Below are 12229 nucleotides of genomic sequence, written 5' to 3'. Positions count from 1 at the left end.
GTCAGGTAAGGGCGCCCATATTCCACTTGGAGAAGCTGGGTCAGGGAGCCAGAGTAGGGGTAGGACCAGGCCTGAGCCCTGAAGCAGGCCAAGAAAGAGGGGCGGGACAGAGGCTGAGCTTGCCAAGGAAAGCGCCTGCCCGCAGTCGCTGTTCACCGGCTGCCAGGGCTCCGGGTGGGAGGGCAGAGAAGGGCGGAGCTTCCGGGGAGGGCCGGCGGCCGAAAAGGGCGGAGTCACCAGAACAGCGAATTGCGGGGCCTCTAGGGTGGGGCGTCATGGAAGGGGAGGAGCCTGCCACTCCCGGGCCTGGTGAAGGGGCGGGGCTTGCGGAAGGGGCGGGGCCTGCATCCCGGCCGGGAAGGGCCGGGGCGGGACTTGGGGGTGGCCTGGCTGCTCTCTGTCCCCTTCTCTCCACCGGGGTGGCGGCGGCGGCAGCGGAGGAGGAGGAGGAACCCGACACGCACCGGCTCGGCTCCCACTGCAGCCGAAGCCGAAACTGCAGCCGGCGCCGGGCCGGGGCCATGGGCTCCCCGCGCCGTTCGGGTCATGAGGACGGAGGCGGAGACAGCGGGGCATCCGCTCGAGGCGGGTTAGTGTCTCTTCCCTAGGGCCTGGCCCGCACCTCGAGGAGCAAGGGGGCACCCCTCGCTAGCGCGGGGCAGGGTCTGGGTGCGCGACCTTGGGGCGACCGCTGTCTTTGGTGCGGGGGCTAGAGTTTTGCAGCGAAATCTAGCCAGGTGCACTATTCGCCTTGGCGCCCCATCTCCCTGGCCCGGGTCACTTGGTGTTTCCTGGTACTCCGAGGGCTGCGATTCGATGGAGTAGCCGATAGCGGTCAGGGTGGGAGAGCAAAGGCGCCACTTTCCCCAGAAACGAAAGGTCCTAGTGCTCAAGCCGCGTGGGAGACCTTTTCCCCTCCTGCAGGCTGTGGGGGAATGAGGGTCCCCGAAGGGCGAGGGACTTGCTGAAAGCGCCGAGCAATGGGAGGGCCTTCTGACCTCTCTGGCTAGGCCCCTCACCCCCTGATTCCTTCGGCCATGGCCCGAGTTCTTTTGGGCAGAAAAACAAGATTGTGGGACTGGGTTTGCTGCTCTGAGCAGCTGAGTTTGGGAGGTCCAGGGATAGGGTGGGTGGAACGTAAGCAGCAATTCATGCTTTTAAACCATCGAGAAGAGAAAGTGAGAGGTTAACACAAAGTGAAACCATGGAGTGTGTCATCACGTCCAGGGAGTGCTCTCCTGTGACCCCAGGAAGGAGGGTCTGATGCTTTCCTAGGATTTGCACTTCTTAAGCCCCCCACTTTGTGGTGCCCCTTTCGAGTCCACGTGGAGTCGAGGCTCCCATTGGTGGGAGCTTTAGTAGGCACTGTGCTGAATGTTTACTTGTGGTGCCTGGGATTGAATCCAGGGCTTCACAATCAAGGCAAGTGTCTACCACTGAGCTGTATCCTGGGCCCTGTACTGCCTAGTGAATCCTCAGAAGTAGCCCATCTTACCATTCATTGTCATTTGCACTTTGCACATAAGCAGATTCGGGCTGAGAGGGGTTAATTATCAAGGGGCCAGTGGCTGCCCGCCTTCCTTGGCTCTACCTGCCAACCCAAGGCCTTCCAGGAGGACCCCAGATCTCAGGTGGGATAGCCCCCAGCTCTAAGCATCCACATCTGGTAACGGCTTTGGGGTTGTAAGGCCTCGCCCATCCTTATCACCCCCACAGCAGTGTCTCTGGGCCCCTCTGGGCTGACCTGCCAGCGCTGACATCAGCCACGTGGCAATGTGCAGCCCTGCTGGGCCTCAGGATCAAGGGGTTCTGGGGATTAGGGCCAGACTAGGAGGGGCAGTGGAGTTGCCAAGTACCCTGGAGACAGCTGTTCTGTGCCGTAATTATAGCTGGGCATAGGGAAGGTGCAGTCATAGTCCAAGCCTGGCCAGAGAGGGTCCAGCTGGAGCTGAAATAAGACACAGCAACAGGGGAGCTGAGAAGAGGGACAAAGTCTGAAGCTTAAGGGGTCATTGTGACAAGGTGGCCCTGGGCATTTCAAGGCATAATTGTTGGTAAAGAGCCTGCAGGAGGCAAATGCAAACCCCACCACCCTCCTCCTCTGTTGCTCCATCCCCACCCTCTGCCACTTCTGTCCGTCTGCTGGGAAAGCAGACAGCACCTCGAGTACTCTGTTCAGAGAGAGAACAGAGCATTTGGACTTTGGGAGATGGATGCCAGCATTCCAAGTCAAGATGCACAAGAGTTAAGGCTGGGGAGGAAAAAAAACACCGTTACTGGGCCCAGTGAGGGGGTTCTTGAAAAGGGAGGCTCTGCAGTATGCGGGGCTGCAGCTGTCTGAGATGAGTCACTGGAGGGCAAGGCTTGGGTCTTCCCACCTTTTGTGTCACTGGCACCTAGCCTAGTCAGCCCTTTCTCCCACCAAGTGTTTATTGGGTTACTTGTAAGCATCAGGCCAGAGGCCCTGGGAGTATCAATAAACAAGGCTAACAAATTCTTTCCCTGCGCGAAGCTGGTAGGAGTCTGGTGAGGCGTGAGTAGCTTTAGGATGTTCTTATTACTTTGGCTGAAGGAAACAGGAGACTGTGAAGGCCGCCATCACCTTGAAGGCATAGCCAGGAAAAGCCTCTCCGAGGAGCTTTAGAGCTGGAACCTGAATGGCAAACAACAGCAAGGGACAGAAAGTGCCAGATAGAGCTGCGGATCTAAAGGACCTGGGATGGTATGGAGCTTGATGGGGTCCTAGGGCAACCGAGAGGGTAGGTGTGGGGTCAGAACCCAAGTGAGGCTGGTAAGTGGGGCAGGCCCTTGCTGGTCAGGGTATGGGGTGAGAACTTGAGTCTAAGAGCAGTGGAAAACTGGCCAGGACCCCTCTGGCTGCGCAGGGTAGAAATGGACAGGGCTTGGGGTAGAATTCGAGAGAGTGCCAAGGCAGGGCAGGAGTCAGGCAGAATGAAGCCTTCGGGGCTGAGCCCTGGACATGGGGGTGGGATGGTAGGTGTTTAAAGTCCTTGAATAAAGAGTCCGGTACCTTTAATGTTTTGAAGGGCCACACCAGGCAGTACTCAGGGGCCTGTGTATGTGGTGCTGGGGATTAAACAAGGGTCAGCTGCATGCGAGATGGGCACCGTTACCTCTCTGCTATCTCTCTGGCCTGCTAAACTCTCTGTAATTTCATCAGTGCTCCTTCTTTTTATTTTTCAGTTTGGGGGCCACACCATGCTTATCTCAGGGGGCTATTCCTGGCTCTGTGACCCCTGGCAGTGCTCAGTGGTGCCAGGGATCCAACTGGGATTGGCCACATGCAAGGCAAGCTCCTTACCCTCTCTGACCTTGTTGGTTTTCGAGGCACCTGGGCTTGGACAAAGGCAGGATCAGACTTGGCCCTGCGTGGGTTCAGCGTGCAGGCCCAGCTGGTTGGTGAGGAGAGTTGCTGTCAGCACCCGCCAGGAAAGGGCTGGGCATTCTTTTTTTCATTTTATTTTGGGGTTTATCCAGTGGTGCTTCGGGCTGACTCCTGGCCCTGTGCTCCGGAGTCATTCCTCTTGGCTGCCCAGGGTCGAACTTGGGTTGGCCAGGTAGCAAGGCAAGCACCTTACCTTCTGGACTATCTCAGCCCCAAGCTGGACAATTTGGCCCAGAGCTTCTGGCCTTTATGTTACAGGCCAGCAGTCCATTCCATTAAGGAGGAAGCCGGCCCCAGGAGGTCAAGTGCCACTGCATGGGGAACCAAGCAAGTGGGTGGCCTGCGGTTGCTCATGCTGTGCTGCATTCCACAGGTCCTGTTACAGGTCCTTAGAGGGGAGGGGGGAGGGGCAGAGTGGCCAGGGCAATGCAGGGCAGTAAAGGAGCGCTCATAGATGCCTGCATCCTGAGAACCCGCATCAGCCTCCATGGGGTGGAGATGCAGGAAAAGGTCTGGCCGGCCAGGGGCCCTGGGGCGGTGGCTTCTGAGCCAGGCCTGCAGGGCTACGGAGGGTTTCAACAAAGAGTAGGAAGTTGGGGCTGGCTCCAGACAAGGGGCTGCTCAGATTGGCGTGGGGGCAGAGGGATGGGCAGGATGGGTGCCAGCCTGATCACGCAGAGAGCCAGGCCCCTGTCAGGGCAGGTGGGCTCCTGGGCAGCTCAGGACAGTTTGGTCTCAGGTTCAAGAGCCGATGAGGCGATGGGAAGCCTGTCCTGGTTCTTTAGGCTCAGCTTTGTCCACGTGGACCCGGGAGGCGGAAGGCCTGGGAAGCTGCGTGCAGGTTTGCTCTGTCTTGGGGCATCTTTGTGTGCTCTTCCCCTTTGCCTCGTGTTCCCCCACACGTCCCTGTTTTTCTCACATTTGTCCCTGAGGACAGTGACCTGTCTGTCCCTCACCATCACATCTCCAGGTCACATGCCAGGCACCGACTTAAACTCTTGGGAAATATCTGTTGACTGAATGACTGAGTCAGGCCAAAGTCCCCTGATTTAGAAATGGCCCCACAGGGTTATAGAGGAAGTTGGTTGCTCAGCTCATGACCCTGAAGTGCAGCTAGAACACCTGTGGCAGGCTCCTCCTTCCCTGTTCATGGTATAGCCAGGACAGCTGAGAGGTCACTCAGGGCACTAATCACATTCCACAAAGAAATTACCAGGACCCCCAGTCTTATTTTTATTTTTATTTTATTTTTTGTTGAATCAACATAAGATAGCCCGTTACAAAGCTGTTCATGATTGGGTTTCAGTCATACAGAGTTCCAATACCCATCCCTCCACCAGCGTACATTTCCCAGCACCCATGTCCCCAGGTTCCCTCCCACGTCCCCTCACCCCGCCACCCTGATCACAAAGTCTGGAGTAAGCCCTGAGCAGGGCTGGGTGTGACCTAGAAACCCCCAAAACCACAAAAACCAAGCCAAAAACCCCATAAGAAAAGGGCTTGGGTGGGGAGGGGTGGGAAAGAGAGAGAGAGAGAGAGAGAGAGAGAGAGAGAGAGAGAGAGGGAGGGAGGGAGGGAGGGAGGGAGAGGGAGGGAGGGAAAGAGAGGGAGGGAGGGAGAGAGGGAGAGGAAGGGGGAGAGGGAGAGGGAGGGCAGGCTGAGAGGACTGGGGATGAGGGTAGCTGTATGGGGGAAGGAAGGGAGGTCTCAGGGCAGGAGTTGGCAGCTGGTACCTGTGGTACCTGTGGGGACTGGACGGGGGAGTCCAGGCAGAAGTATGCAACGCCCAGAGCCTGAGGGACCAAAGCAGGTGCAGATTCTGCCTGGAGGGCAGCGAGTGCAGTGAAGAGAGGCTGCAGCGGGAAGTGCTGGGCGGGGTGCACTACCCTCAGGTGCTGTCCTGAAAGGTACAGAACCAGCCCTAGGGGGGATTTGGGGAGACCCAACTGCTCCTATTAGGGGGTGGGGATCACTGCTGCTCCAAGGAGGAAGGGTGGGGGTGGGGGCGGGAGTGGGGGCGGGAGCGGGGGCTGGAGCTATGGCGGTCGTCTCAGGGATGGCTGTGACCTCCCTGTGCTTCCCGTAGGAGACTTTGTGCAGCTGCCCGTGCCCATCATCCAGCAGCTCTACCACTGGGACTGTGGCCTGGCCTGCTCCAGGATGGTGCTGCGGTGAGTAGGCAGGTCCCCTTCCCTGCCCCCCACCTGCTCGGACTTGGTGGGCGTGTCCACGTGCTGTCCTCGGTTGGGGCCTCGGGCAGCCTTGTCTGTCACTTTGAACTAGTCCCGTGCAAAATGCCGCAAGGGGTGGACCAGGTCCTCCGTGTCTTCACTCTGAGAATGGCCAGGGCAGGTCCCGGGTGCCCAGTCACAGAGGGGCCCCATGACTGGGACCCCTAACTGGGGAGGGGGCTTTGCCCGCCTGGCCCAGGGATCCTGGGAGAGCAGGGCATGAGGGAGTGGACTGCTGAGTTGCAGCTGCTTGAGCGTCAGAATGACCTTACCACAGGGTCTGGAGGGACAGTGGTCATCACTGGTAGGTTAATTGGCAGGCCGCAGTCTGGTGAACCTGAAAGAGAACGTTCACCGAAAGGATTCTCTGACCGAAGCTTGGAAAACCACCCATGTGATTCGAGTACCTCAACTGAGAGACAAAACTAATGAAGCCAGAGAGAGAGAGGGTGGGTGCTTGCCCGAAGGCTGTGGTCCGCAAGAGAGGCTGTGGGTTGATTTATGAGGTGCCGGGGATCAAAGCCCGGTCAGCCGTGCGCAATGCAAACACCATGCCCACTGCTCTATCTCTCTGGCCCAGAGACACTATCTGTGGGTTTAATCACGTCTACAAAATACCTTCACAACTACATCCGGATTAGTGTCTGATTGACTAGCTGGAGACCGTGGCCTAGTAAGTGGACACCGGCCCTGCGGATACCCCACCCCGCAGGTTGTGCCCAGCATGTGGGCCAGTCACAGGGTTCCTCACAAAGGATGGAGACTCCCTGAGGGGGGCGGGGGGGTGCTTGGACAGGGGCTCCCAGGCCCGAGGATGGAGGGCGACGTGGACCCCCTTCCCCTGGAGGGGACGCCCGCCTCAGCAGCGCCCCTGCCACAGGTACCTGGGCCAGCTGGACGACAGTGAGTTTGAGGGGGCCCTGCAGGAGCTGCAGCTCACCAGGAGCATCTGGACCATCGACCTGGCCTACCTGATGCGCCACTTTGGCGTCAGGCACCGTTTCTGTACCCAGACCCTGGGCGTCGACAAGGGCTACAAAAACCAGGTGAGCAGTGGCGTTGGGAGAGGGTGTGGCCAAGGCCCAGACCCTCACGTAGGCCCCGGTGGGCAGAGACCAGGGAGGAGTGGCAGTCACTTGCAGGCAGGACTTGGGAGCTGCTCACGCAGTGACCCTGAGGTCTGGCCCGCTCAGGAAGATGCCCAGCAGCGAGCTGGGTCCCCACCGGTCCCCTCCCACCCCCGCCCCCACCCGCCCTCCCACCTGCCTTTGACAGCACTTTAGGGTGTGCGGGACTGTCACTCGGGCCCCCTCCCTCGGCCTCCTCTGCCACCCCGCAGCACAAGGCTGTGCCCAGGGCTTGAGACGTGTCGGCCTCTCTGGCCTCGTGTGGCCTCGTTTGCCCCTTCTCGGGACGGCTGGCTCCCGGCGCGTCATTTGTATTCTGGAAGAAAATCCTACAGTGTTGTCTCTGCTTTTTGAATCTTCCCGTTGGAAAAAGGACGTGGCCGTGGCCTGGCCAGCACACCTTTGCACTTTCCCTCCCGGGCAGCTGGCGTCAGTCTTGCCTGCCACAGAGGCAGCTCTCCGCCCAGGCTCTGAAACTCAGCAACACAGGGGCACTGCTGGCCTCGCTGGCAAGTAGACGGTCGCACGGTGGCCAGTGCTGGTCGGCCGCTCCTTTGAACCTTCCAGGCCGGGGGAAGAAGGCTTATGGGTCTGGTTTGGTCCCTGTGGCCATGAGACAGAAAAAAGGGCCCACGAGCGGAGTCTCTTCTGCCTCCCTCTCCCACTCCCCTTCCACCCCAGGGCCTCTCTCCCCCCTTAAGTTCCCTGCGGCAAGCAAATTCCTGTCCCGTGGATCTTGCCCGGCTAAGCGGAAGGGTTGAGTGGTGGCGGAGCGTACTGGTGGACTCAGCCACGTCCTTTGCTCGTTTCCTACCCTCGCGCCCACGTCCCCCAGAATACCCGAGCCCAAATGTGACTGACCCCAGGAAGCCAGCCTGCTTATCCATCTCCTGTGTGCTCCGCCGGCTCCATGCCAGCAGGTCACAGATCTGGCTTTCTGCCGGGCCGTTCTGCACGTGCCAAACCTGGTCTCTCACCCGCCCCACTCCCTCTCATGCCCTTTCCTCTGCCCAGAGGAGGTGAGGACGGTGAGGGTGGACACCCCTCCAGTCTGCCTGTGTCTCCCCAGTCCTTCTACAGGAAGCACTTTGACACGGAGGAGACGAGGGTCAACCAGCTGTTTGCACAAGCCAAGGCCTGCAAGGTGCTGGTGGAGAAATGGTGAGACCCCCTCCTCCCGCCCCTCCCTGTGTGTCTGCCCCATTGTGTGTGGGCCTCAGGGGCAGCCAGGGCTTCCGACCCAGGGGGCTGTAGACCCTGATGTGCCCTGAGCTCGGGTTTTCCTGTGTAGGAAAGGGGACCCCGGGGATTACGTGACCTGCTCTGTAGCGAGCCCTCACCTGGGCTGGGGCGTGATCAGGGGTTGGAAGGACAGACTCCGGGCAGTCTTCAAGAACAGGAAGCCCAGGACAGGTGGGGTGGCTGCCGGAAGAATCGCTGAGAGCAGTGTGGGGCCAGGTCCTGCTCTTCCCCGTTCACGCAGACGTGGTGGTGGCGTCAGACGGTCTGCTGGGGGGGCATCTCTGGGCTTGCTGCTCACCCAGCACCCCGCTGGTCTTCCTTGGACTACTTAGTACTTCTTTTTCCTTTGCACATTTTCTTTTCATAGGCAGAGCCTGGCAAGCTCCCCGTGGCATATTTGATATGTGAAAAACAGTAACAAGTCTCACAATGGAGACGTTACTGGTGCCCACTCATGCAAATTGATGAACAGCGGGATGACAGTGCTATAGTGACAATGACAGTGCTATAATAGCAAAAATGTGGCGATATGGTAGGCAGTTAGGAAAACAGGAGACTGTCTTCACGTGCCTTTTGTCCCGTGCCTTTTGTCCCCTGTGTTCACGCTGGGCTTGACCGGTGCTGCCCCCATTCTTCAGGTGGGGTGCCCGAGGGTGGGGAAACGTGAGCGGCCCAGGGGTCCTGCAGGCAGCTTGGACGTGCTGTGATCTCAGGCAGTTGGTTCCCAGGGAAACGCTGCTAACCAGCCCTTCCTGGGCAGCCTCCTCTGCCCTAGAGCCTGGGGGTGGGAACGAGAGAAATGGCCCTTTCAGAGCCGCGCTTGATTCTGAAGCTGCAGAGCCACACCCGGGGAACTGAATTGGGTGGGAAACTTGCCTGACCTATGGCACATGTCACAGAAGGCAGAACGCCCGAGATGTCGCTCACCAGGCCTGGGACTGGGGCCTCTGTAAAGGGCCTGAGCTGGCCAGCCCGTCTCCGGGCACCCCCCTGCCCTGAGCTTGGCCCTGGGCCGAGCCTGAGCCCTGTGACAAAGAGGGTGGGTCTGAGCGGGGCCCCGAAGCCTGGGGGCTGCTCGGGCGAGCCGCACAGCTGACCCGCGTCCTGCCCACAGTGCCGTGAGCGTGCAGGACATCCAGGCGCACCTGGCACAGGGCCACGTGGCCATCGTGTTGGTGAACTCGGGGGTGCTGCACTGTGACCTCTGCTCCAGCCCTGTCAAGTACTGCTGCTTCGCCCCCAGCGGCCACCGCTGCTTCTGCCGCACCCCCGACTACCAGGGCCACTTCATCGTGCTGCGCGGCTACAATCGGGCCACTGGCTGCATCTTCTACAACAACCCCGCCTATGCTGACCGTGAGTGTGCGGGTAGGGTTGGGGCAGAGCAGGGGGGTGGGAGGCGCTACGTTCCCCACCAGCCTGCCGTGGCTGGGCCTGCCCTCACGCTGCCTGTCTGCTGGGCACCAAGCCCGCCACACCCCCGGCTCCCTCCAGCCCCTGGGCAGACCCCCCTGCTCCCTCTCCGCCGCTTGGCCCCACCTGACCACCTGCTGCTCCAGGCTGTGGCCCTTCCAGGACAGCCACACACTTGGCACAGGGGCAAGCCTGCCCAGCTGTAACCCTAGACACTGCCCCATCCAGGGCTCCCACTCCCCAGGGAATGGGGAAGGAGGGACACAAACTCTCCCTGTGTGGCTTAGAGTGTGTTTCTCACATCTGGGCCTGTCTCTCTCTGCTAAACTCTGTGTGTGCCTGCGCCTGCGCCTGCCTTTCTCTGTCTGCTAAACTCTGTGTGTGTGTGTGTGTGTGTGTGTGTGTGTGTGTGTTTGTGCGCCTGCCTTTCTCTGCTAAACTCTCTATGTGTGTGTGTGTGTGTACGTGTGTGTACGAAGAGTGCTTGAAGTCTGCCAGTGCTTGAAGCCCTGAGTGGCCAGAGGCAGCCAGGTGGGTGGGACAGAGCCAGCTGTCGCCGCTCCCCATGAACAGGCCATGGCCCTGCCTGGCACATGCTGACCTCACTCTGCCCTTCTGCCCCTCGCAGGAATGTGCAGCACCAGCATCAGCAACTTTGAGGAGGCCAGAACCAGCTATGGCACGGACGAAGACATCCTCTTTATCTACTTGGACAGCTGACTGCGGGCGCCTGGCGTGCCCACACCCTTGGCTCGCCCCTGCTGCTCCCCGCTGGGCCTGCCCGGGAGGCTCTGACCTGGGCCCCGAGCGGTGGCCTGGGCCTGTGTGGTCCAGCCCGGGGCACCGTGGGAGATGGCATGTGCACACCTGCATCGCCTGCTCGCGCCACGCCCCATACGCACCCTCCAGTTGCCGCAGGTGTCCCAGATCACCTGAGCAGAGCCCCCCTGGGCCTGGGGCCTATGAGCCGCCAGTGAGCACCTCAGGGCTCCTGGGTCAGGGAGAGACCTGAGCCCTTCTCTTTGCTGGCCCGGGACGGAGCCCTGGGGATGCCCTTTGCGGGGACAGCAGCTGTGTGCTTGGAGACAGTAGCTGGCCTTAGCCCCGCTCTGGGCTGCTCCAGGCCACCCCAGGAACCGCCCGCTCCCCTCTCCCCTGGAAGTGCTGCAGACCCCCGGGCCCCACCGCTCTCACCTTCCTGGGGCTGGTTGCAGGGCAGAAATGACTCAGGCCCCTCACAGCCCTCCAGGTACTCCAGCCCTCCAGGGGTAGGAGGGAACTGGCTGAATGTGCTCCCAGAATACTTGACCCTGAGGGCCAGGAAGAGCTGCCTGCACCCCAAAGATCCCCCGCCCGACACTCCCCCGTGTCCTGAGCTAGGAGCACTGAGTTGGGCAGGCCAGTGTGCAGGGGTGCCCGACCCGCATTCCTGAGGTGGGGGCAGGGCAGCCTGGGGCTCCCGGTGGGGTGCTCAGAGCAAAGGTCTTGCTGTGAGCACCCCAGAGCTCTTCCTCCTCCTCTTGCTTTATCCACTGGCACGTGGTTGCTTCTTTGAGATTTTGTGTTCGCTTTCGCGGGAGGGGAGGCTCACCCTCGAGTTAACAATAATAGTGAGCTCTAGGTACTGAGCGCCTTGGTGGGGCCAGGGCCGGGTCTCCCGAAGTGAAGGTGGTCCGACACTCGGGGGCTGGGGGTGCTGCGGCCAGGGTGCCACCCCCCACAGGCAGAACGTGGTCCAGTCGGGGAGAGTTTGCCGAGGCCCGTGGAGGAGGGGTCTGGAACCGAGTTCTGTGCCTGAAAGATAAGGGAAAGCGATTATTCCCGAAGGGGCCGCTCTGACGGAGGAGCCATGGACCCAGTAACGCCCTGTCCTGCACCCCTGCATCTTGGTCTTCCAGTGCCCAGGGCACAACACCGTGGCAGCTGCTACCCTCCCCCAAACTCGAGATGACGCCCCGCGCTCACTCCCCTCAGCCGCCAGGACATCAGACCACACCCCACTGCCCTCTACACCAGGTGCAGCTGAGGCCCCCGGGGAGGTGCTAGGAGCCAGCAGCCACCCTGGGTTTCATCTCTTGCCTTAACGCTGGGCAATCCAGGACCCCAGTGGGCCCCCAGTTCCACAGCCAGGAGCGTCCCCGAGGCCCGCTGTGGGGTGTGAGTATCCTCAGGGCACAATGAGGTGAGAGGAAGGGGACATTTTCAGGGCGACCGAGTGTGAGGTCAGCCTCCACTGAGTGATGGGGACACCTCGGGCCCCGTCTGGAACCCAGGACGCTCTGTCTCCCGGCTGGGAGCATGTGGCTTTTTCTGGGCACCCACGTGGAAGATGAAGGAGCTAGCGGCCTGCCCCAGAGATGGGGCCGAGGCAGAAGCCATGCTAGTGGACACCAGGAGCTAATGCCCACAGCACGTGGCACCCCGGGCCGAGGACCCCCAGTCCCTGCAGCCACGCAGGACTGGTTGGCTTGGATCGCCCCAGCTTCATGGGAACAAAAGGGATCTTTTGCATTGCAGAGATTTTATACATAAATATATTTTGTTTGTAACGAGCCATTCTCAATAAACATTACTGCAAAATGATGGCAGCCCCTGACCTGCGTTCGGCGGTTCTTCGTCTCCTTTCCCGGTTCTCGGCGGGAGCATCCTTGGCTTGCCAGCCCAGGTTTCGCTGTTTGCTGCTCCTGTTCAGGCTGGGACCTGCCCTGCAGGAGAGAGGGCCCAAGAGCTCTGCTTGTCCGGTTTCTAGTGAGCGTATGGGGCTGTCGGTGAGGGAGATAACCAGAGAAGGGGAGCCCCGTGGATAGGAC

At 60.4% G+C, this 12229-nt stretch overlaps 1 protein-coding gene across 1 annotated transcript; it reads left to right on the top strand.

The window, feature by feature from the left end:
- Positions 1–346: 346 nt before the first annotated feature.
- GUCD1 (guanylyl cyclase domain containing 1) lies at positions 347–12015 on the top strand. The gene is made up of 6 exons (XM_004607436.2): positions 347–589; positions 5493–5577; positions 6518–6683; positions 7834–7925; positions 9121–9362; positions 10048–12015. Exons 1-6 carry the CDS (start codon positions 547–549, stop codon positions 10137–10139), a joined length of 720 nt encoding a protein of 239 aa, XP_004607493.1. The 5' UTR covers positions 347–546; the 3' UTR covers positions 10140–12015.
- The last annotated feature ends 214 nt before the right edge of the window (positions 12016–12229 follow it).

This window comes from Sorex araneus, chromosome 11 (assembly GCF_027595985.1).
Source record: "Sorex araneus isolate mSorAra2 chromosome 11, mSorAra2.pri, whole genome shotgun sequence".
Lineage (NCBI taxonomy): Eukaryota > Metazoa > Chordata > Mammalia > Eulipotyphla > Soricidae > Sorex > Sorex araneus.
This window is presented reverse-complemented; position numbering and strand designations above follow the sequence as displayed.

Coding starts and splice junctions, on each gene's coding strand:
- GUCD1 (XM_004607436.2), top strand. CDS start 547: ATGAGGACGGAGGCGGAGACAGCGGGGCATCCGCTCGAGGCGG. Junction 590..5,492: donor GGGGCATCCGCTCGAGGCGG/GTTAGTGTCTCT, acceptor TGCTTCCCGTAG/GAGACTTTGTGCAGCTGCCC. Junction 5,578..6,517: donor TGCTCCAGGATGGTGCTGCG/GTGAGTAGGCAG, acceptor CCCCTGCCACAG/GTACCTGGGCCAGCTGGACG.